Source organism: Megalops cyprinoides, chromosome 2, assembly GCF_013368585.1.
Source record: "Megalops cyprinoides isolate fMegCyp1 chromosome 2, fMegCyp1.pri, whole genome shotgun sequence".
Classification (NCBI taxonomy): domain Eukaryota; kingdom Metazoa; phylum Chordata; class Actinopteri; order Elopiformes; family Megalopidae; genus Megalops; species Megalops cyprinoides.
Window position 1 is genome coordinate 46,983,127 of NC_050584.1, and position 25,873 is coordinate 47,008,999.

A 25,873-nucleotide genomic window follows, 5' to 3' on the forward strand; every position below is an offset into this window, starting at 1 on the left:
CACTCAGTGTCTTGATGAAGTGACTGGTGTTCTGCCAAAATGTTGACTTATCAAACTGTTAAACAACTTACCTGACATGGTTTTAAATGAAGGCTGTGAATAAATTGTCATGTAGCCACGTGCAGTTTTTTGTGTGTCATTGTTTATCCTGTGTTGATGTGAGATACAACGTCGTCTTCCAATCTTACCCTGAACTACGGCATGGAGGTTCTCATCCAATCCTTCAGATCAGTACACACATTAGGGCTGTTTCTGGTTCCCTGCAGTTGCCAAGAAAATGTGTGTTTTTCAAATAGTACATTGTGTGATATGAAAAACATGGAAATGAAATGTGTAATCACATGAGATCCTGCAAATACTGTTACTGATTATGTATTCTTATTGACTGAATTAACCCCAGCCAAACAGTCTTAAAAATAATTTAAAGTTTGAAGGAGTTTGAAGCAATGTCTGGTGTTAACAAGGTATAGATAAGATTGTGAGGTGAGTTATGTTTTTTCTGAGCAAGGAAAATACTTGTTCAGCATGTATGAAATGGCAATTCCCAGCATATTTTGTTATTTACTCTATCATGAACCAATTCATGCTGCACAAACCAGTGATTTCCACAGTTTTGGTGAGACTTGCTTTCTGGCATTGACTAAAATGTGGTATTGCAGGACTTGAGTTGTCTATGCTGATTGGTGAGAGTACAGACAGTTCAAAAAAGGTCTTGACAATATGTGAGGGGTTTTTGTGTGTGTGTGTGTGTGTGTGTGTGTGTGTGTGTGTGAGTGAGTGAGTGATTGACCTAAACACAATAATGCATCTTTGTTATGGACAGAAAAGAAATATATATTGGTCTTCTGGAAGATTAATGTAAGTAAATACTGAATATAAAAACTAAGGAACAATTTGGGACAATGTGTTTTTAAATGGTGCTCTCTGTGAGCTAGGTGTATAATATTTTATATTTAAATGTCTTATGAGGTTTATTACAGTGTATATTAGCTATGTATAAATGTTATTTCCAATCTGAATTCAGATATTTTGCTTTGATTTTACCCAGTGTTGTTATTATTTTGTAATAATGCTCCTTGAGGCATTCAGATAGAATGTATGAAGGAGTGACTATTGAATGCTTTGTTGTCTTGCATTATCAGTTGCATGTTTTCTTTACTTGTAAAGTCAGCTACATTCATGTTTCATCTCTCTTAAAGCTATGTCAGAAGAGCCTTCTTGTTAGAATTTTTATGGGTGGATGCATACTACTTTTGCAAAAAGCAAATAGCCGTCTTTATATAAAACACTTCAAACTGCATAGAAATGCAAATTATTGAGTGGATGATTATGACCTGATGTTCGCTTGATGAGTAAATCACCCACATAGGTCAGTAGTAACATAAATAAAAAAAAGTCCTGGTTGCTTGTTCAGGCTCCACAGTTTGTGTCCTATGTAAATGTGCAGTCCATAACAAAATACCTGTCCATCATAATCCTAAAATGCTAATGAAAAAGAGAAATTATTACAAACTGCCTGAAGATCTTTTACTGGCTGTTTGGCTGCTGATTTTAGTTTTGTTTTTAGGCTGGACAGTAGTGCCAGTGCCAACAACCAGCTGTGTCGTACAATTTTTTACATTCAATCCTCATTTGTGATGGCTTGATTTTAAATTAATGTTTTTGATGTTACTCAGGACAATGAGTACATTCCATTTACTGAGTGATTAGGGATACTGTTACAACTTATCAGGTGAAGACTGACAATGACATCATGGCAATTCCCTTGTTGTTTCCCATCTATCATGAGATGGAAAATTCACTCTCCTTTAAATAGGACCCTGTAAGTTATAAAATAAATTAATTACAGGAACCTATTTTAAGGCTAGTTATTCAGTATTAATGAATTAATGTCCATCTCTTTTTAAACACTGGGACAAGCCTGAGCACATCACTGGATTTCCCATAGCATTGTCTGACCAGCATTCTGGTTCAAAAGACCTCTCAGACTTGATTAGCTAAATCGTCATTCCAGGGACATCATTTCTTGTCATTCATATCATGCTGAACTTCTAAATTATCACTGACCTTTGGATCAAGAGAGGTATTTATTTCATATTCATTGATAATACAAATTAATCAGTTATTGAACTAACTGAGGTTTAATGTGTGATCTACATATTGTATCTCTATGGAAGAAAATGGATAGTAGTTAATGAATCTGAACAAATTTCTCACACCGTGTTTAGCAACAGAAGTCTGTAGGCCAGACATGGAATGCCATATGTGAAAGGGCCTCATTCGATTTCAGTTGAATGTAATTGGAAACAGTGTCACACTGACAACCCCAAATTCAAGGGCAAATAATTGTACCCTTAAACTGAAAACTTTTAATGTACCACTGACCCACAGATGTACAAGTACAGTATCTTTATGGATTTGACTGTTTTTTTTTTTTTTACAGATAGGGCTCTGTTTAACCAACAGTTTCATTCCAAATACAAGCGTTTGTACTGATCAGTGTTTGTTCTTATAAAATGCCATGTAGAGTGCATGTGGATTTCATACGAGTGATTTCTCCCACCATTCTCACACTATTGTAGCACTGCTGCACATAGTGTAAAAGTACTGACGTACTTCCTGCTCTTCCTCTTTGGTCAACATATGAGATCATTCCAACTAAGAACAAACACTGGCATTCCGACCTGCCTGTAACCTATATTCTATAACCCACCCAGCTCAGTAACAGCTACACCCCACCTTCAACACTAAAGGTATTGTGGTGGTTTGGTTCACATGTATTGTATATGTTAATTTCCCCCATCATAACTTACATCAGTGAAAAGGTGCAGCTTTTTTTCACTATAAAAAGCTTTTCTTTGAGAGTAGTTAGTTGCTCTTCTGAGATAGTCATTTAAATGGGAAAGTGCTTCAATCACAGAATAAAAGCTTTTTTAATTAAAATTAATACATTTTAGTACAATATTAATTCAGATTAGGTCTCACTGCCTAATGTAAAGGTATTGTCCCCCATAAAGTCAGTTGGGAAGAACTACAGAAACTGTGTCAGGTTCAGGAAACACATCTACATCTACATCTACTACATCTACATTTATGGGTCCAAATATATTTATTTTCTATCAATGTCCAGGATACCAGGCCTCATTTTCTATGTTAAAATTCCCACCCACATTATCCCCTCCATGTCTTTTCCTTCTCAAAGAGATCAGTGGATATGAGTTGGGTAAGGAGTGATAGGCATGATGTTCAGCTAGGCATAATAATTCCATCATAATGAGTGAAATCTGTTAATTGCTCCCTGTTGAAGAGCTCTTTTCTCATTGATGCATTAATAATGCAAATGTGACTTTGTACTGCTAAACAGTCTGAGTCATACCTCAACAAGCTGAAAAAGTAATCCTTGAGAGAAGAGGTGTCCTTGTAGCCTATTTTATTGTGGGCTACAATTTCTGGTAGATGCATTACAATGTAGGTATAAATAAAAAATCATGTTTTTCAGCCATTCATTTTGTAGTCAAATGATATTTCAACATATACATGTCTGCATATAACCACTGACTGTATGTGTAAAAATGCATCATATATTTAATAAATGTGGGGAAGTTGACTTCAAATGGTCAGAGTGAAGGAAAGTGCAGCTCTGAGGCTTAAATTTATTGGCAGTCATTTATGTGCTATTAATGACTTAGAGCCACTGAGCTCTAGAAAACAGGCTCAGCTGGTAGCCAAACAGATTTGAAAGCCTATTTTAAGAGCTCAATACCATCTTTTATGCTACAAACAATGTGGCCATAGTGCCAACTAAGACTAGTAGTTATGAGCTCCTTTTGAATATAAATATACAGCAGCATTGTCTGAAGTATAATTATGAAGCAACAATACATACTGTTGAGGAATAAGATTTAATGATGTGTCTAAATTTACTTTGTAAAGTCTGACATCCAACCTGATTGATGTCTATCAGTAGTTTCGGCAAAAGTCTGAAATTTCTTGTAATCTCTTTAACATTACATACTTACATAAGAAAAACAGAAATATGCATATCTATTTCAACCATAAAGGAATACAACTGCAGAGAAGATTTCACTTGGAGATATCCTTATCTTCTACAATTTAATATTCAGAGATACGTCAACACCACTGAACCTCTAAGCATACTAATGCAAGAGATTGAAGAAATATATATTATTAAAAGAGAGGTCAGGCTCACTTGCAGTAGATTCCCTTTTTCTTTTCAATAATTGTAACATGAGTCAGGCTTAGTATAATTGAATGTGCCTTTTTCTTTTAGATGGACACAAATGTGCACCAACATGTGAACAGTGCACCCTACAGGTCATTGATCTTAGTACACAGCTCTGATGCAGCACATTCTGTAATATACAATACATTCTTCAAAGCAGTTGTAATATTTATGGGTGCATTTTAAGTATAAATGTTTTAATAGTTTGCATCCATAATACACTGCTATTTATACCACCATTGGGAATTACACTCATCGCTCTCTTCCTTCCTCAGATAAGCAGATCTCACTGTGAAAATGAGCTTCCTGACTGCTTAGTGTCCCTGCCGGCTTTTATGTCCATCACCTCAAGCCAATGTCCATCCCACCAGAATGACTGAAGCTTCCTCTTGGCGAGCCTATTATCAGCTATTTGGCTGCTCCAAATCAGCCAGCTGCTCTTCCCCTCCTGCTCCCCTGCCACTCCTCCATACCTCTCTTCCTGGAGTTTGCAGTTGGCCATCTGTGTGTTCCTCACATCTAGGGCCCTACAACAAAGCTCTGCTCATTTTCATTTCAGGGCCCTCGGGGGTGGAATAAATAATACACCACCCTCAGAGCCACATGCCATCTTCTGTGCTGACTTCCAAAAAATACCCCTATTTAAGCTAACATTACCCTGGATAAGGACATCTGAAAATGCGAGTGGCCTACTGTGCTTAACGCACTAAGTCAGAAAGTCGGGTGCAAGAATGAATAAAAGCACAGCGCTATTAAGTCGCATTTTACACAATCTTAGTCTGTTGTAGAAATGGTAGAACAGCTGTATCTAATGTAACAGCTGTCTTTAAACACAAGCACTTAACATTTTATGACATTGTGCCTTAATTTATTTGAAAAACATATTTCGATTTCACAAAACTCACAAAAGCTTTAAATTCACAAATACTGTCAGTCACATGTTTGAATTGCAGGGGTGCGGATCGAGGCCGACGTTCCTTAATGAAGGTCCTTCTCCGTGTTTCATTGCCACCCCCTTCAGATTTTCAGCTCTGATTCCAGTTACGCGAACTCCGGTGCCACGTTTCAGAGCCTCCCCTATATTGCCTAGCGCAACGGGATGGACTAGTGGGAACAGAAACATTATGGCTGCCAGTCTTTCCCTGACTCAGGTAACCCGTCTTCAAATACTAATATAACGTTCATGATGTGCCCTGTGACTTGCCCTTGATGTGTGAATATCAGGGTTAGCGGTTAACCTAATAAGAAAGTCAAAAACCGTCCGCTCCCGTGGCCAGTTCGACTCTTTCTAGAAGTTGTATGACTGGGAAAAGTTTCTGCTTAATTTCTTTGGGGACTGCGTAAGGGCGTAGTTTGTGTCAGTGCAGAGTAGGGTGGGTGAGATAACTTTGCTCTCCTCTTGTTTTTAACAACAAATGTTTACGACCTACTAGGCGTTGTGTGTTTCTGACTCAGCTTAAGGATTAGTTAAGTTGTATAGGAACTTAAGATGTTGCAGAGTTGAGTGCCTGGAGTGTGCGGCGTGTTTTGTTGTGTTGGTGGACTGTCAAGATTGTTTGCTACATTGTTCGCTAACTGTTAGCAGTACAGCAGGATATGACTGGAATACCAACTAGAAGATTAGCTTGCTGACGTTCGCTAGCTGATCAGAAAAAGTTTGATAACGCGGTTTTGGTTGTCCATTGCCTTCATTTGAAGACATTTTGGTGTGGAAAGCTAGCTAGCTAGCTAAATATAGCAACGTGTTCTGAGAGATCAGGAAGCACTTGCCAGTAGCACGTAACTTATCCACCCAACTTGCTAGCTAGCTAGCTGTCTGGCTAGCGACGGGTTACTAACGTTACCGACCCTGCTTCTGCATAGGAATTTTCAAATGATCTCGCTGCTTAACTAGCCAGTCCTCTAACTCATCAGGCACTTAGTCGTAGCTAACATCAGCTTGGTTTTAGCTTTATTTGTGTGTCGCCAACAAATTTTCTAGCTAACTAGATATTTTGTAACATCCAATAACAGCTAACGGGCTATTAATTGCACTATATCCAGCTAGCTAAGATGGCTAGTCTAGAATAGATACCTAAACCGTTGTGCAGTTAAGGAGTTGGCAAACTAATTTTACCGTTAGGTAGCTAGCTAACGTTATCCCGCAGTTTCTTACTATCTGTCTAGGGTATCTGCCTATCTAAATGGCCAGTTGGCTTGCTAAAGTCGTTCTTCCAAGTTGCTGATTCACCTACTGCTAGCTAGCTATCTAGCCCATGCATTGCTTGCACTGAGCTAGCCACCGTGATATGTATTAACATTAGGTGACTAGCTAGTTTTTTGACATTGGTTGCATATGTGTATTGCAGCAGTATTCTTAACAATGAGTTTTAGTGTACTAGCTCATATTCTTTACCCGGTTAACGAGCCAGCTACTTCGCACACATGCGAATTTGCTAGCCAGCTAAATAACTTAGCTGGCAGTGTAACATTAACGTTAGCTAGTTACCTGGCAACTCGTCGAACAACTCATCACGTCAGACTTAGCTAGATGCTTTGACGTTATAACTAGCTTGATATAGCATATTGCGCAGTGACATTGCGAAATTCTGCTCTATTAATGCATGTGCAATCGATCAGCGTTGCACACATGTAGCTGGATGTTCAGGCGCCACATCAGTTCAGTTCTGGAAATGTTGATTTGGCTCTGTAGCGACAAAATGCACGGTGCACCCTGTCTTGGTGAGCAAGGTGAAGTAGATGAGGTTACAGCCATCCAGGTAGAATTAAAGAATCTTACTTGGTGGTTTTCTCTGATTTATTTCAAGACCCCATTAGTTAAACGTAATGGACTGGTTAGTTATTATGTGAGATTTCATATGTAAGAACTACTCGGTTTTGCAAAAATGCAAGAAGCTCGGCGTTTTCTTGACACTGATTTGTCTTGGAGCGCAGGTGCGACCGTTTGGCCACAAGTATTTTTAGTTCCATGGCAGCATTTGACGAACAGCTGTAAGGGTTTATACTGAAAAAGAGGAAGTTGTTGCAGACTAGGGGAAATTATTTTTAAGCCACCAAATTAATACTTTGCCTGCACAAACTGCATGTGTAATGTGCTGGTCCCAGTCTTCATAGCCAGCTGTAATCACAGAAGCATTCCTCACAAAACACTTTAAATAATCCACAATACTGAATTTTTACTGCTGATACATACCACAGAGATAGTTAATTTGCCTGCACTACATGACTAAAATGAACAAAACAGTAGCTTTTTTTGGCAGTCCTGGTACATTTTAAGACTCTGGACTACATAGAACTAGTCCCTAACACAGTGGAGCTGGGTAGCAGTGGGGAGTAGCCTAGGGTTAAAAGTCACAGCAGTGGACTCTTGAACAAACGGTATGGGTTTGAATCCATAAACAGTATTATTCTACCATTAATCAGTGAATGTTCCTGACCTCCTGTATCGCTTTAGAAGGTTCCTCATGATCATAGTACACTTAAGCCAGTGGGAATGTATACGGCTTCCCACCGTCAGCTATGAGCCATGACAACATGTCAAAACTATGTGCTTTAAGTTTGTACTTTGCTTCTTTTGGTGATTCTTAACTGACAGATATCACCATTTTCTGAACTTTTCCATGAGGATGAACTGACTTATCTTTATAAGCTATATGCAGATCTGGTTTAAGGAAGGGTGTCCAGAATTAATTTCCTTTTTATAGAGTTGAATTGGGAATAGTACTCTTGGAACAACATGGAACGAATGGTGTAAGAGTGCAATTGTTTTGCAGTGTTTATTTACCATTCTGGACTTTTAGTGTGCTGCTGAACGGCAGCAACTATGCTACAGTTGGCAGCCTGGGAAAAGATTATGACAGTGACAGAGAACACCCCAGAAAGACCAGTGACAACAGTGTCTGCTTGAAATCTAAGAGGAGAATGATGGGGAGTGTGTACTGCTGTGCAATTAAAGAGAGACACAAAGCACCAGTGTTCTGGGTGGCCCACAGTTCCAGGCACACGATTGTTTCCCAAAGAAAGTGGGGAGCGTCATAGAGAGATGGATCCAGAAATAATGAACAGTTTATGAATTTACCCAAGAAAGTCAAAATGATGTGAAGAAAGAAATGGGGAAAAATAGTACCAGTGCATTAGATCTGAGTTGTGATGTTAGGGTTATGTATTTTCTGTATTCTGGAAGAAATAAAGAAGACTAAAGGCTATACTCTTTGAAGCCTACACACTTTACACAAGATTACCCTTAAAAGCCTGAAAGTAAGATACTGTGTGAAAACACACAGTTTGTGTTGTGGAAACAAATAAATTGTGATTTTTGTCTGCACTGTACATCTCCAGACAGGAATCCGATTAAAAATCCAGACTGCAGTTACCATCAGAACACTGTGAATAAGGACACCTCATGCAGAGCCCCAGGATGTGACTCTCTCAGGAAATCCAGCTCAGTACAAATGGCAAAGTTTGATGGTTCGTTTGTTCTTCTTCGGAAGCCAGCGGAATATCCTCTCTCCCCCTCTCCCCTTCCTTTGCACTGTGTGGCCGAAAGGGAGCTGCTGCTAGCACAGCAGGATGAGTGGGGATGGCCACATCCTTTACAGATGAACAGAAATGGAATCAGGTTTAAATACGCTGAAAAAATAACGAAACAACAGTTCATAAAGACCTCTTGTAGTGATTTATATTTCATAACATTGCAATGTGAGCTACAGCTGAATGAACTAAAAAAGGAGTCTGGAACCTGCTGGAGTGGGCAGTTTTGCTTCCTAGGTAATATTCATCCTTCCAGCATGCATTATATACGCGGTCAGGATCTTATTTTGTCAAATGTGTTCATGGTGTTCATTGAGACAAATAAATAGGAACTGAACAGACACTACTTAAGAACTGTCAGTTCTTTTTGCTCTTAAGAAGTAAAATGTAGGTGTTTATTACAGCTGTTAGTTTGGTGAGTGAATGAGAGACATGGCCATCATTATGATTGCTTCCTCCAGCCACAGCAGAAAGGCCCGCAGCGAAAGATAACTGGGAACAAAAGCACTGCAGGTTGTTTTCCCTGGGACTTCTATTTGCCAGACAAACAGGGTTTTTTGTTGATGGTTTCTGGACACTGGACATGCAGCAACCAGATGAGTAAGCTAAAGCCGATGTTTTTGTTTTTTCTCGCATCGCTTACCGTGCGTTCCAGACAAACAGCCACAGCTCTGGCCTGCTGGAGCAGGGACATTGAGGGCAGCAGCGAGAGTGAAGGCAACTGTGAAGATAACAAGTGTACCTTGGGACTGTCAGAGGGAAATACAGTGTGCATTTGGAGTGGCATAGCTTGCATTGGTATTTTCTCAGCCGAGGGTTATAAAATGGGATAATCCTCATCAGATTTCTGTTTCCTTTTGGTTGCACAACTGATTCATGTGCAGATCAATGATTAGTACTATGAATCAAAAGTGGGTAATGACTGAGCTGAAATGCTCTTATGTTGGAAATGAAGTTGAGATATTTACCATTTATGGATTGGAGAAAGAAACCTTTTCTCGAGCTCGTAGATAAGTGAAATGTAATTGATAGTATTGCTGGCCAAATAAGAGTAAGCTGTTGAAGTCACTTAGAATCAAATGTAATGCCGTTATCATTTCTCGTTCTTTTAATGTTTATGTATTAATTTTGTTGAATTCAGCCTGTCACTTATGTCATTGCATGCCTGTATCCCAAGTGACATTTCCCCTATGTCTCTCGCAGTTGACAATTCAGTCCGTGCCTAGATAATATTCTGTTCAATGCATATAAACCGTAACATTCTACCATAATTATTAATAATGCCACTAATTTGTACAAACATGCTAGACGACTTATTTTTGGACAATATTAATACTTAAAGGTCACATCATAATAATTGGAGATGCCCGTAAAACTCCACTTAGCTTTCAGCAATCACCATTTATCTATGTAGGCTTGACTGGAAGTCAGACGAGCTGTCTCAGTTGAGCAACCACAAGCGATTTGCTGATTGTTTATCATAAAGCACAGTTCAGCGCTGCCATTATACGGAGGGCAGGAGTGTAGTGTTGTCGGTCCATTTGCAGTTACAAAGGAGGCCCTCCTGGAGTGTGCAGTTTGAGATAGAGCAATCATTGGGAACAGCCCCAAGCACCTCTGGCATAAACCAACGTTGCAGTTTGTCAGTAATGTTGAGTAACGGATTTAGGTGGGCTGGTAAGTAGGGTAATGTAGGCTGGAATCTAGGGGTCTCCCACAGTGTGTATATTTCACCTGACCATGACTGTTTGGATTGTGGATTGTGTGGATTTGTTGACCGCAATGCCTATGCCACCAAAATGGACAGCAGAAAATTGCTTACCAGAAGTGGTATTTCTTTTATTTATACATAATCTTGATGCACAGAAGAAAAGGGTTAAAGTCCTTGTGAATCAGTTCCAGACTGCCAGGTGTCCAGGAAATCTGTATGATATTTATGATACTATAAGCATAGCTCCATTTCGAAGAATAATGACTGTTTTGTCTCTGAGCACATTGTCATCGTGGCGCTGTACAGAAACATGACGTCAAGTAATCCCTGAATTGTTTCTTTGGAAAAACGACGCAGGGAGAAACTGATTTCTGACTGTAAAATTGTGAGGGCTTCCCAAAAGGTTGAGAAGAGCATCACAGAATGAAAATGATGAACGTAACTAGCTCATAATGCATGAGCAGCACTCCATCCACTAAAGTGAGATGAGCTGAAGAGGAGCTGCCAGTAAAACGTAGAACATCAACCAGGAATGGGATCTTCAGCCTTAAAATTTCTTAGGGCTGCAGGCTTTTTAAAAATGTTTAAATCTCTCCAGAGGTGCCTCTTCAGCCTCTCTTTGGAAAGTATGTTTGTAGCTGGATACCAGATGGCTCTTGTCATGCTCATGTGCTTATGAACATGAGTTGGAGCCAGATGTTGCGAATGCGGTTATCCTGGAACCTATCCGCAGACCAATCAATTCCTAACCGCCCCATGTCCATTTATTCAGCCCAAATCATGATCATCTTACTGGCGTCCACATACGGGTCAAAGCTGTGTCCCAGCCATGTGGGTGGTAATGAAAGATTAGGTGTTTTAATTGATTCGTTGGGTACTTGCTTTATTTGAAAGGCCTAGTGGTTTAAAGTAATGAACAGTCAAATTGAATTCATGTTCATTTGATAGTTGGTTGTGCTTTTAGCTGCCACTGGTTGAGCTTTTGTATGTAGCAGCAGCTGCACCCCGTGGCCCTGGTGACAGCAGGCATATAGGAAAGTATGAAAATCAGAGGGTAGTGATTATTTCTCTGTTTAGATGAAGGTGATGCAGTGAAATGATTGGTGATTGCTTTCAGCAAGTCTTTGAATGATCTGCAGAGCTGTTCAATGCAATAAACAGTAACATTCTACCATAGTTATTAGTCATGCCCATAATTTGTACAAACATGCTAGATGGCTTATTTAAGTATTGTTGAGTGTTTACTTTGGGCATGTGGTCTATCACATAGTGTTATTTATCACATACTGTATTTTTCTGCTTTTCTTCACAGCTTTCAAGTGGAAATCCTGTCTATGACAAATACTATCGACAGGTGAGGCTTCTTTCAGTCCTTTTTTGGCGTGTGTGAAAATGAAAAAATGAAAACATTTTAGCATTTTATCAATTATTAATTAAATGATCTCCGATTCTGTAGTTCATAGATCAGTTGTTGCTCTCTGTGATAGGACAGAGGGCATACAGTGATTGTTAGGTTGAAGAGCAGGGTTCAGTAAGCATTTTCTAGGTCTAGGCGGTGTCCTAGTTAAAGAGAAAATCCTCTGTCCGTAAGTGCCCATTGGGGGCTGCTCAGATGGCAGTGTCGGAAACAGGAGTGCTTCCTCCTGCAGCTCTTGTGCATCATCGGCCACACAGCTGAGCAAGAGTGGTCTGGAGGCATCACCACTTTGTAATGCACTCTGGCCGAGGAAGCCTCTTAATGAATAAATGATGGCTCCTTGCTAACCCCGTTAGAGGAGACAGTAGGAGCATAAAACAGGACCAAGTAAAATGGTTACCCCCTAGCAACAAAAACATATCTGATTGTTTCCTGTATTTCTATTCTGTGAATGCATTTTACAAAAAAAGCGTAGTGCTGGTTTGACTATAATGTGTCTGAATTATCTTTGTTGCTGCAAGGATAAAACTGTTTTCCTTCGTGTTTGGCATCCATAGTGGATAGAGGAAAGTGCTTTTTTCTATACAGCTGAAGGGTATAGAATATATACAGGCACCCCTTGTCCTAGAGATTGAGATACGGGTTTGGCTTTCAATATTACAAAATCGGGTGAATTATTAAACCGAAGTAATGCAGGTAGCCATGTGCTTGAGGATGGGAGCATTTGTATCAGTGGGGCACCTGTGTTTTCCTGTTGATTTGGTCTGTGTAATATAGGATCACCAGCAGCAGAGGGTTCATGTGACATGGGCTCTTTGTAGTTTTTGTAATTAGCTGGCTTCATCCTTGAGCCTCGGTAATGAGGTCAGCACGGAAGGCTTTTCAGGGCCAGCAGCAGAAGAGTGATGCCCTTTGTCATGCATAGCCTGTGTAGTTGCAGTGCTTGCCTTGTTCAGGTCACTGCCACTTTTCTGAGGAGGTTTTCAGGGTTCTTTAGTCTGTAGTGCGCTGGGCGGTGCTGGAGCAACACCTTCTTAAGTTCCTCTAATGGAAACAACAGCACTGCACCTGTGAGTGACTGTGACCCATTGCCACAGCCAGAGATTAAAGCCTTTTGGAGGAAGGGCATGTTAGAGTATGTTCAGCTGAAACTCCTGTGCCTTTGTTACGGGACATTGTTTACTCATTTGACCGGGTGCTGGCATCGGCCCCCTTGCTTTCCTCCTGCAGGTGGACCCATCTGGTAGCGGACGTGTGGCGGCCGCTGATGCGGCCTTGTTCCTGAAGAAGTCCGGCCTTGCAGACCTGGTCCTAGGCAGGGTAGGTTCGGTAGCATCGCTCCGTGTCCTCTCACCCCAGACATGGCGTGCTGATGGACTCCTGTTTCGTCATTTCTTTGAACTGAAACTCGATCTGACTGATCAGGTGTGCACAAAGTTCAGACAAGGTCATTGCTTGTTGGTGGTTGGCATTATTTCTTGCTGAAAATTGACAGTTTGCATTTTTTGCGTGAGCATTTTTTGTTGTTTTACTGAATGGTGCAAGCATTTAGGAGTGTGTCAGGTTTTGTGCGACAGCAAACAAACCGTTCACCTCTGTTTTTCTTTTAGATATGGGACTTGGCAGATGTAGAACGAAAGGGCTCGTTGAACAAACAGGTTAATGTGATAATCATTGTACTCATTCTCCTGTCCTATTGAGACCGAATTTCAAATCAAATGTATTTTTGCTATGTCGTAACTATGATAAAGGTCTTATTATATTTTAATACATCTTAATTATAATAAATGTAATTGTTCATTTTTTTTTTTCCTGTCTGTACCTAGCAATTCTTCATAGCCCTGCGATTAGTGGCTTGCGCGCAAAATGGAATGGAGGTGGCGCTCAAGAGCCTCAACGTGGCCGTTCCTCCCCCCAAGTTTGTGAGTGAGAGTCTCTTCACATATTCTGTCAGTTCAGCTCATTTGTGTATCGCATCTGCTGTGTAGGCGTCCCCCCTTGTGATCCGTGAGCTCCAGATGTGCCCGGCCTCTTTCTAAGTTTAGCTCGCTTCCTCTTTCCCCAGCATGACACCAGCAGTCCGCTCCTCCCTGCTGGGGGCGTGGCCATCGACGGCCCATGGGTGATAAAGGTGAGAGAGAGCCTTTCATGTGAATCTGCTGCATGAGTGCTGGCCTTCTGTACTTACTCAAGGAACAGCTCCAATCCATCAAAGTCGCAGAATGTACAATGCCAGGCAAAAGTTTGGACACACCTGATTAAGATAATGGGAAACAAGCATTCAAACATTTTGATCTAAAGACTTATGCTTAAATGGTTGAAATTTGTTTCTTAGACGAATATAAATGGTGAAGTTGATGCCTATATATGAATTTCTTTCCAAAATATTTTAATTAAAAAATATATTTTTGGCTGCTTTGAAGAATCTAAAATATAAGATAGTGTAAAACACAAATCAGAACTGTTTTGGTTCCTGCATAATTCCGTTTTTGTTATTTCATAGTTTTGATGTCTTTACTGTTATTCTAAAATGTGGAAAATAGTAAAAATAAAGAATAAAAGTTGTGGCCAAACATTTGACTGGTACTATATGAATGTATGAATGCCATGTCTGTCATGCATTAATGTTTTATTAATGTTGTTGGTTTCATGCTGAAACATACTTCTTACCAGAGAACTAATACGGTCAATTTACATATCAAACAGTAGCTTTTTGTAGCCTGGGAGGACTGGGGGACTTTTATTAACATGAGCATGAATTATTCTATATGTAAGAAATGGAGCTGTACTGAGTGAGTTTTCATTGAGTCCTACTGACATGTGAGAAGAGCTACCGCCTCGTTGCTGCGGAGCTCACTGCTGTAAATCCCTGGAGAGTTCAATCCAATTTGTCTGGCACTGCTCTCAGCAGGTTTTCATATGTCACTGCAGGGAACATGAATCAGCCGCGCTTTCAGAGTCAGGTCTTATTCTGAGTTTATTGTGCCCTCCAGTCAGAGGAAAAAATGAAGTATGACGCCATCTTCGACAGCCTCTCCCCAGTCGGAGGCATGCTGACAGGGGAGAAAGTCAAACCGGTGCTGCTTAACTCCAAACTTCCCGTGGACGTCCTGGGTCGGGTAAGGCAAGGGGGACAACAGTAGCAGTTAAATCAGTGTTGTTGACAGGTCCACTGTAACACTGATAGAAAAGAGTGATTGAATGATCACACTGAGACAGTTTGGGTCTAAGCACTGACATACGCATGTACCACTTTCTCTGGACTGACATCTTCATCACCGTCGATAGACCTTTGTAATATTTAGTCTGATATCACTAATACAGAATCACACAACCTGTGACAGGATCTTATACTGTCTAAGCTTTGTATGCGTTTTTGTAAATACTAGCTTTGTAAATACTTCTTTTTCCTCCTTTTTGTGCTTATGGAATGTTGTATGCTCATTCCAGAAAAACCCCTGAAGAAAACAAACTCTGTAAGGTTTGTTGAACATTACAGATAGTTCTCTTTCTCCTTTGCTGGTCTGAAAGGGAACCCTGGAATGCCCCAATTATAAGAATATGTGTGAGGTTTTCCTGTAGAGCTGTCCAATGCAGACCGTGGAGCAGAATCCAAAATGGCTCATTTCCAGCTAAATTCATAAACTACATCAGAATGTTAATCCAAATTCTTGATCACCAAGAATTTAGAAAACCCAACAGAAGAGAGCAGTTGGATTTTTTTCTGTGGGATTTTCTGTTAGTTAAGACCATGGTGTAAAACAGAGCAAGCTTCATACAGGGTGTGATTATGATTATTTGTACTTTGTCCACAAGGGGGTGATGTTTTGCAAGACTGTGCAGATGTCACTGGAAAGGGTTCAGACTTGTCTGGCATGGTTGTCTTGTTTATTTTTTATTTTAAGCAAAATTACCATTTTCTTGATTTTTTTTTACTTTAGGAAAAGTGAATTCATATTCATACGGAGAACTTTGATCACATTGCACTTATGTTTTGGATTGGTTTGGGGTTTGTGGATGGGATGTATGTTTTCTCGTGTTATCTAGTGCTTAAGGAACATTTCTTGGAATCTGTGTGAGGGAGATTCTTTAACAGATTCATAGATATATAAATGAGTAAAGTGAGAGAAGTTATTCTAGATGTTTTTCCAATACTGGTGGCACAGATTCTGGTGGTGGAGTGTTCGTGTGTATATATTCCATGACAGTGCTGAATGTTTTGTCACCTGTGTTTCAGGTGTGGGAGCTGAGTGACATCGACAGGGATGGCATGTTGGACAGAGATGAGTTTGCAGTGGTAAGAAAAACGTGGATGATTAAATGTAGAGCCAGATGTGGTTCTGTATATTGTAATTTTTTAGCAGTGTAGTCTAACACAAGTCAATGAATTGCAAAAGCTGCTAGCACTGTTCTGCAGTTGCAAGGATTTTTGCCCATGGCGTTCAAGAAAACACCCCTTTAAAAGCCTTCTCATGCTTGTATTTATATCACATCAATATTTTTTAGTGTTATAATCCCACGTGCCTGCTTGCAAGGGCATCACGGCCTTGTTTTGCCTCTGACCACGCCTTCCTGTATTGAACACTGCCTGGGAAGGGCTTTAGTCATGTTGCGTAAACAAGGGCTTCACGGGCAAACGAGATTACACGTTTGACAGCATTGAGATGAGGCTAGGAGGTGCTGCAAATGGCAGAACTCACTTTGTGCGTCATTGAAATTCGTGCTTTTGTGCACTGAAGAAAAGCCCAGGCGGTTGAACAGATTGAGAACCTTGTGAGAGTCCTGGCTGCACGGGACATGCTTACTTTTTACACTATATGAGGCCACACTTGTGTAATAAGGCCTTTGGAATGCTGGCTTTACAATTAAGAGAGGAGAACATACATAACACGGAAACCAGTTGTAATTACAATGTGACTGTAAGATACTTGATCTTGATTTTTTTTTTTTTTTTTTTGGCCCTTTTTCTGTTCATCTGACCAATAGAGTCTAATAGTGCAGACTGAAGTGGACAGACGTTGTCCTAGGGGCTATCCTGACTGTGCTTTTGATTTTGCCAGGCCATGTACCTGGTCTACCGAGCTCTGGAGCAGGAGCCAGTGCCCATGTCTCTGCCGGGCCCCCTGGTGCCCCCATCCAAGCGGAAGAAATCCATTGGGGCCCCCATAATGCCCCTGTTGCCCTCACCCCCTTCCCACAAAGACAGTCGCTCTTCCCAGACCATGACCAAAACGTTGCCTCCAAAAGCTGGAGTGACTCAGGTACGACTGCTGTTCTCTGCTATACCAGCTGCCAGTGATACAAGATGGCTCTTTCTTTGTAATCTGTTTAGTCACGGTTGTGATCAGGTCGTATCCTGCACCTCTCTAGCACCCTGGCCTAGTGTCCAGTCAAGAGCCTGATATTCTGCACAGCCTCCCCCATTCATCTTAATCACAGATGTGTCTCGTTTCCTTGTTTTGGCAGTGGGTAGTGTCTCCCGCAGACAAAGCTAAGTACGATGAGGTGTTCACTAAAACGGACAGTGACATGGACGGTCTGGTGTCCGGGCCAGAGGTGCGAGACATTTTCCTGAAGACCGGGCTGCCCTCCACCACCCTGGCACGGATCTGGTAAGACTGGTGCGACCCACCCTCACACCTCCTTTTCACACAAGCGAAGTAAGCATTGATGTTACTGTGGCCATAATTGCAGCATGTTGTGCCCTCTGTAATATACAGTGCCAGACTAACACACTTTTTCTTTCTTTATTTTTACTGTTTTCCACATTTTAGAATAATAGTAAAGGCATCACAAATGACACGAATGGAATTATGCAGCGACCAAAAAAGTATTAGAAACAAATCAAAACCATTTTATATTTTAGATTATATTCCAAATGGCAAAAAAAAATTAAATTTAAAGATTTTTTTGTAAAGAAAGTCATGCATTAGCATCAACCTCACTATCTACATTTGTCTAGAAACAAATTTCAAGCATTTAAGCATAAGTCTTTAGATCAAAATTTCTTTGAATGCATGTGTCCCACTGTGTACGGGAAACATGGTGTGTCCAGACTTTTGACTGGTACTGTGTATGTGCATATGCTGACAAGGATGCATTTTTACGGTTTGTCTGTGTGTGTCCCCTTACGTTGTGCAGGGAACTGTGTGACGTCAATGACATGGGGAAGCTGACTAGAGAGCAGTTTGCTCTGGCTCTACATTTGATCAACCAGAAGTTGCACAAGGGGATTGACCCACCCCAGGTCCTTCCTCCCGAAATGATCCCTCCCTCCGACAGACTGGCACGACAGGTAAGGGCCCTCCACAAGCCAGAAGCTCTGTACACCCTATTTCATGTCTTTCCTAATGTCCCCAGTATAGCACCTGTGATAGCGTGACTTACGTATATTAGATTACAGCATTATTTTGATAGCGTATATGTGCATGTGTGTGTATATATGTACACAGCTTTCAGTGTAAGAGTATTTGCAAAAATGCTTTGTATTATTATGCATGTTTAGTAGAGTTAGGGGATTTTAGCTTTGGTAACTGTTGTGTGTGTCCTCTTGTGTTACTAATTGTGTACTTACCTCTCCTGTGGTGTGGGTTTTGTTTTCTAGCTTGCCGCTGTCTGTCTCTCTGACCCTGTCTCTGTACGCTGTCTCTTTGCGTTCTTCCTCATGAGTCATGCCTTTTGCACAAGGTGGGATTTCCTCGTAGCTGGGGTCTCCCCTTCATGTTGGCTTTAGTGGTCCAGCCCCCCCCCCCGCTCCTGATCCCATCCCCTCAGTGCCCCCCCCTTTGTATCTCCCTTTTCTAAGTGTTGAAATACTGTGTCCTCATCTGTTTCTGCGTTTGCTATGTCTGTGTGAGTGTATATGAACAGGAAAATACATTAACTGTCACATCCTGAAAGTACCTGGACTCCTTGCAAGTACATATGAAGGCAGGACAAAGAGAGAAATATGGCAGAAATATTTACTGGCACAGTTGCTTGGCTAGCTATGGGTGATCGTACAGCACGCTGATCCCAGGTTGCATTTGTTTTAGCCCTTCCTGGTGCTCCTCTGATAAGAGAACACATTTACACATTTTGAGAAACTGAATGCTCAGTTGCATTGGCTTATTTTATATCAGAGAACTGCACGACCTGGATGGAACGTGCCTGGTCAGGGGTGGAGTTAGGATGAGTTTTCTTGTTGAAATGGGCAGTGTGAATGCACAGCAGACAAGTGCACGCTCAAAGAACACTCTGCACAGTTCCAGAATCCAGTGGTGTCCAGATACTTCAATCAGTGTTAGCCTGAAATCACTGTGCGCCTCTGTGTTAGTGCTGCTTAATTAACCAAAGAGCTTTTACTAATGAGGCAAGAACAGATTGGTGTACAAGCTCAGAATGGTTGTGACTATAACACAGGCCTCTTCCGGCTATGTGTTTAGTGTGTGGTGTTGATGTCAGTAGGTGCTGTGTAATATTTCACACAGTCTGGTCTGTATAGATGGATATGGACTATGTTTTGGGCAGGAATTTAAGAAAAAAAAAACTTTGATGGCAAGTCACGGCCACAAGTCTGTCTGTCAGGCTTGAGTTTAAGTCAGTGCTGTGTACTCCCTTGCTACCATATTCGCAAAGTTAAATGGCAGTTTTTTTAATGTTGCTGATGCCTGCAAATGACTGCACTTAGCCCTTCTCTTTTCCTGCCCTCCCCTCGCCAGAACAACGCGGTACCCAGCCAGGCCGCGGACTTCTCTGCCATCAAGGAACTGGACTCCCTCAGCAATGAGATAGTGGACCTGCAGAGGTGAGTCATGCAGAGAGCGCTTTGGTTTTAGGAGGAGGGAGGGGGGCCATATCCACCTGGTGTTAAGGGTGTGTGAAGGCAGCTGAAGTAATACAAGCATGTGTCAGTCTTAATATTTCTGACTGCTTTATGTTTGTTTGCCTGTTTAACTTTAGCCTTGTCTGTTTGTTTCGACTCTTAGCTGTCACAGTTTTCCTTTCATTATAAGTTTGGGAACACCAGCGGTGGCAGATATTTTTGCTGGCAGCTGAAATGGGGATGGTGTAACGGGTGATAATCACTGACTGTGCCGAGATGTGTCCACAGACCACAGGCATTTCCGCAGAGCGATTTTATATCATTTTCATTGATTCAGTCTGCTCCACTGTAGACACCAAGCAGAAGTGAGAGGAGCAGGGAAAGCTTTCATTTTCTTTTTTTCTTTTTTTTTTTTGCCAGTCTGCAGGTTCAGACTCTCCTTCATCTGACCTCTGATGCTGTGAGCTTGCTATTTATATTGCCAGGCCTTTTGCCATGGTGAAGGGGAGAGTGTGTGCTGACCAAGTGGCTGTGACACTCTCCTGTGTGTGTGTGTGTGTGTGTGTGTGTGTGTGTGTGTGTGTGTGTGTGTGTGTGTGTGTGTGTGTGTGTCTTGAGGTGATGGAGGCTCCCAGGAGCAGGTGCAGAAAACATGACACGCCGTGTCTTGGGTAGCGAAGGAGGTAGTCTCACTGGTAAACACTGTGGCTCACACAGTTATCTCATGAATGCACACTCGTGTACCGATAAGATCAGGGATGATCTTTCCGTGCTGGATACGCATCAGCATATTTTCAACCGGTTACCCTTCCAGATAGCTTTATCATCCAGCAATAGGAAACAGTTAAACTACAGCGATGGTATAAAGGACTGTGCATTTAGGCAGGTGGATGAGACTGCATAAAAGTGAAATGATTTCACTAATGGCTGATACCAGCTGAGGGCTTTTGGCTGGGGGGGGGGGGGTCAGCTCTGTCCGCCGGAGATGCCTATGAACGGGCCATTGCTCCTGTTTGTGGGGGCGCAGACGGTGACAGCCTGAGGGAGAGCCGGGCGCACGCCCGCCCCCGTATGCCGAGCTGAATGAGGAACGGGGAGAGAAAGAGCCAGCCAGGAGAGTCTCTAGAGGTTGTCTCTCCACGTGATAAAAGCCACTACCTCAGAGCTGGAGGAGGGAGGGAGGGAGGGAGGGAGGGAGGGAGAGACAGGGGGAGGAGGCACCGTCGGTAAGGAAGCTCATTTACACAAGCGGACATTTGAGGGCTTTCTGTTTTGGATTTCTTTCTTTGGATTTCCTTTCTTAGTCCCGGGAAAAAAGCAGACACCTTTTTCCACCTCTTTGCTCTTTCCAGAGGTTCTGTACTGTAGTCATAGCAGGTCTCTGATGGGAGGAGAGTCCAGTGGAGAAGGAGAGGATCTGTGCTGTTTTCTCTACTTCCTTCTACTGAGGGAAGAGTGAGAGGAAAGTGGGGGGGGAGTGGGCCGCTTGTGCAAGTGTCCGGACTGTAGCTTTGCGAAAGAGAGAGAGAGAGATACAGAGAGAGAGAGATGCATAGTTAGGATGGGGGACTGCATGCCGCAAAGATGATGCGTGTTGTGCGGGATTGCTTAAAATCGCCACGGCAACGCGCAGCCTCCGGTGAAAGGTAAGCAGCAGCTGTTCCTTCCGTGAGTCGATAAAGTCTGAGTGCTTCCCAGAGGGTGCTGGGTGAAATGCACGTTTCCCTCAGAATGGCCGGCTTCACTTCAGCAGAGAAGACAGAGGACACTCATAGATGTCAGCTTTGCAGGAAGCATTCGCGCTGTTTTTTCATTGGCTGATACACGCAAGTGGGTTTGCTCCTGAAGAAGTGAATATTCAAGGTTTACCTGCATGTCTTTCTGTATTTAATACATCTTGGCTGAATGATTTCTCTTTACCCATCCAGCACTTTCAGACACTTGGTTTTATTTATTACCTGACATACATAAAGATTGCCAGTCATTTTGAAGTCATTTTTGTTTCCTTGAGCTGCTGAGTTATGATTTCTTTTTTTGGTGGCAGAGTACCCAAGGGACAGGTAGAAAGGAAGGTTTTGGGTCCATCCTGCAAAACACAAAGTGATGAATCTCAGTAAAAGTGCGAGTGAGGTGTGAGGAGGGACTGAGAGAGCAGAGTCTGTGTGGGTGTGAGAGAACAGGGCAGGAGTGATCGAGGACACATGAGTTGACAGATGAGTAGATTTATTAATGGGGATTGAGAAACCCCCAGTGTATTATGTTTGTGTATGTAAACTTTTTGTAAATTTCAGGTTCTCAGGGACTTTGTGTCTGAGATGCCCTCCCTTCTTCCCTGGAGTAGGAGTATGATCTGTCAGTTGCATTCTAGTGTCTTTCGAAAAGATGAATTATGTGTAACTGATAAATAAGTTTGCTTCAATGTGTTTTTTGTCCCTAGTGTTTTTTTTTTTCTTTCTGTATGTACATTTTAGGAGACATGTTTTGTGAAAATGGCAAAAGGTAGATGTTGTTAGGTAAAACAGCCCTCTGCTGTGTGTTTACATCGTTGCCTCTGCCTCTCTGACACCTCAAGAGCACGACACGAGGGAGTTCAGCCAGTCGCACGGCCCTCTGTAATCTTAAGTGCTCTTCCTCCAATCCTGTCTCATGTATACAAATGAATCCTGTGCAATGCAAACCAGACGTGTTATTGATATGACGTGCACCACAATTACTTACTGAAATGAAAAAAAAACATGCAAGAATGAGTTGCGTTGATGCTGAACCATGAAGTTCAGAAAATAGGGACAGCGTTCATCTAAAGAGATGGAGATAAAAGTTTGACTTGGTTTATTCCACTCTTGTGTCACATGTTGTCCTTGAATCTACATCAGATAGTTTCCTGTTATACTATAACATATCAAGTCAACAACTGCTAATATGTATCACTGACAGTAAACTTGCTTTTGATTTTCAAGAATCATAATATGTGTGCAAAGCTTTACTCAGAAGAATATAGCCTAACCCTCAGGTTAGCACAGTGTCTTTCTCACTGTAGTCTGCAGGGGATATTACCATAATGGAATATCTCCTGATTATCGCTGGCCTAGATGAACATTGGCTGGGTCAGGATTTGTTACAACTGACTAGTGTTAAATAATGGTAACTGCTGTTAAAGTAGTGCAAAAAAGTTGAGCTCTCCCTCTAGGATAGTGCCAAAGTATTGTTTCATGTAAAGACTAATTTCATTTCTGGCCTTGACGTTTAATTAAATTTGGATATCCCAGAGCTATGAGAAACTAGAATAACCTTTTGCAACCGGGCTGAGAATAAATCTGTAAAACTTGATAAAACCCAGACCTAGCAGAATATCCCCTGGTGTGTGGTGTTTGTGTTGGAGGACGGCAGTGTTCTTCGGTTTTATATTGTGTGCTAAATACAATGGAGGAGTAAGGAATTCAGACATTTCAAAGGCTGCCTAAAAGTATGACTAAATTATTCATGTTAAAAATGACTCCATTGTCATATCACAAGAAAATGTCTCTGCCCCACTCTGCATTGAAGCAGTTTTCTGGATGTGGCACTTGATTGATGTGAACAAGCTTACTCTTGGCTTGCAGCCAGCATGGGATACGTTATTAATAGGTTTAGAGATTAATTACCTTCTATCCTGTGATCTTGTAAAGGGCATTCTTCATCCCTGGCGTATTGTAGCTCAGCATTGTCTAATGAGATTTCTCAGATATTGTTATTATCATATATTCCCCCTATATCATACTTCATACCAGAGTCATATATGAAAAATTTAAGCTTTTATGACCAATGAGAGCAAGTTAGGGAGAAAATGTGGACACGTTTTATCTACCAAAGGAACAAGAGCAACCCTTAATCTTAGTCCTTTGAGAAAATTTTTAGCTTTTTGCCAGTTCAGCATATAGAGAATGCAGCTGAGCTCTGTCATCATGCCCCAATGCAGTGGCACTCCTACACTTAGCTCCTTCATTCTGTCCATGTTTGAGTTGGATTTTGGAATGGGGAATGGGGGGAGGGGTTAGCTGCCAATCTCCTGCCCCTTCATCTCTCCTCCCTCTGCTCAGTTGATTTGCTCATGCAGAAAACGTCGGTGCTGCTTAGATGGATGGGGGGGGGGGGAGGGGAGATACAGCAGGCTGAGGAGAAAGGCAGGAGATGCAGAACTCACCCCTCCACTCTTTCTTTTTTCTTCCCCCCTCTCTGCTCTGCGTCTCTGACTCTTCCTTCACGCCGTCGTCTGCACATGTGCAGTCCCTCCTCCCCTCCCCTCGCGCTCGCTGACAGCAGCAGCAGCCGCCGTCCCGGGCGTGTGACAGGCAGCGGCTCGCAGCGGCTCAGAGGGACGATGGTGGAGGGCGAGGAGCTGCGGTCGGGGGCTGGGGCCGGCGTCGGAGGGGGAGGCTGGCTGGCGGTGCCCGCCGTCTCAGCTGTAATTAAATACTCCTGTCTGCTGTGCTGGTCTTCCAGGGAGAAGAGCTCGGTGGAGCAGGAAATCAAAGAGAAGGAGGAGAGCATCAGGCAGAGGAGCAGCGAAGTCCAGGTAAGGCTGCCAACTCCCGTTTCCTCTGTCATCATTCCTCTGTGTGTGTGTTTGTGTTTGTGTGCGCGTTTCTCTGCTTGTGTCTGACTGCATCCTGTACACAGTGTCTGTTGGATGGTTCTGGCTTCAGTTACTGCTGACAGCTCAATGTAGAAACAACTATAGGAAAACAACTGATGCTGTACAATGTGGGGTGTAGTTCCCCCAGCTGAAGCTGTTCAAGGGTGTATACATTCAGCAGTCGTTTATTTTGATGTAGATTGAGGAAAAGCGGATTTTCTCTCTGGGCAGAAATCTGAACTGGGCAGTGCACAGTTCTTCTGAAGGAGACTTTAGCCCTTCAAAACAACAGGGTGGGCCAGTTATTTCCTTCCCATCAGGAGCAGCTGATTCCAGAATGTACATGGAATCTCTAGTACAACCATTCTGACCCAAACCTCAGCAACAAAGAGGCTCCCTCCTGTGTGTGCGTGTGTGTGTGTGTGTGTGTGTGTGTTTGTGTGCGCGCACCTTGTGGCTCCTTTTACTGTGGTAATAGAGGAGTACTGTGTTGCTCCATTTCTTTGTCTTTGTATGTTTTGTGTACTGGTTGTGTCCCTGCCCCCCTGCCTCAGTCAGATGCTGTAATCTTGATTGCGTATCCTTAGTGTTTATTTGAATTTGCGTTTAATCAGTGTTATTGTGCCAGAAAAGGGATTTTCTCTGGGTTTCTATTTGGCTGTACGTGGGGAGGGGAAAGGATAGGAGAGGACTTCCTGTGTCATTTTAATAAGGGCAGTTGAGTAATTCCAAAAAGAGGTTATGCTCAATTAAAGTATATTTAAGTAACATTCTAGAATACTGTCAGTAGTTGGATAGCATGCCAAGAAAAAATAAAGACATGTCTAAATGAGGTCATTTAAAAAGATCACTTTAATCAGACATATAATTTTGAATAATAGCCTAAATATTTTCTCCAAAAAACACATTTTAAGTGGTGTGAATGTATGGAATATGTGAATTGCTTGCAAGAGCATAAGAACAGGTATAATTTGTATTAAAATGGCAGCAATCAGGGAGAGTAAACATGGCTGGCTCTTATATAAGGTAGCACACACCTCTCTGTGTTTATGTGTATATATTTGGATAGCATTTATTTACTTCTCATCCCAAAGTGTCGTATTAGTGTTGAGTAAAAGGAAAAAACTATGTCACCATTCCAATACCAGTGGTCCCTGGGCCTGCTTACTCAGGTGGTTAGCTTTGTATCCCCTGAGTATATCTTAATTTAGTGCCTAAAATTTTAATTAAGAAATGGGGAGTTGACTTGAGGTGCCTGGGAGCTTAATATGCATCCAGGTTATTGGTGTTCCAGCCTGTGCTGGAGTGGCTGTCTCTGGGGGACCATCAAGACTCATGGATTCCTGTTGTCCTCACAGGGCCATGGCTCATGGGTCATGGTTCAAAGATCCAGTCATTTTAAGAGGGGTCAGAACCAGGACTGGTACACTTTCTTGTTTAGATTTTTTTCATTTGTGGATTACAGATTAGGGGGTAAAGGTATCTAACATTACGCTATTCATTTTTAATTTCTGATGTCCTCCAAAATCCGGGAGGAAAAAAATACATTTTGAAAT

General features: G+C 42.0%; 1 protein-coding gene across 1 annotated transcript in view; it reads left to right on the forward strand.

Moving 5' to 3' along the window:
* The first annotated feature begins 5,333 nt into the window (after positions 1-5,333).
* Positions 5,334-25,873, forward strand: part of eps15 (epidermal growth factor receptor pathway substrate 15) — a 37,493-nt gene continuing 16,953 nt past the window's right edge. Inside the window, exons 1-13 of the mRNA XM_036520919.1 lie at positions 5,334-5,394; positions 11,797-11,838; positions 13,132-13,221; positions 13,512-13,559; positions 13,728-13,823; positions 13,967-14,032; positions 14,895-15,020; positions 16,139-16,198; positions 16,962-17,162; positions 17,368-17,513; positions 18,043-18,196; positions 19,602-19,687; positions 24,185-24,257. Coding sequence (XP_036376812.1) covers positions 5,368-5,394; positions 11,797-11,838; positions 13,132-13,221; positions 13,512-13,559; positions 13,728-13,823; positions 13,967-14,032; positions 14,895-15,020; positions 16,139-16,198; positions 16,962-17,162; positions 17,368-17,513; positions 18,043-18,196; positions 19,602-19,687; positions 24,185-24,257 — 1,215 coding nt within the window. The 5' untranslated portion in view covers positions 5,334-5,367. The remainder of the gene's footprint in view (positions 5,395-11,796; positions 11,839-13,131; positions 13,222-13,511; positions 13,560-13,727; positions 13,824-13,966; positions 14,033-14,894; positions 15,021-16,138; positions 16,199-16,961; positions 17,163-17,367; positions 17,514-18,042; positions 18,197-19,601; positions 19,688-24,184; positions 24,258-25,873) is intronic.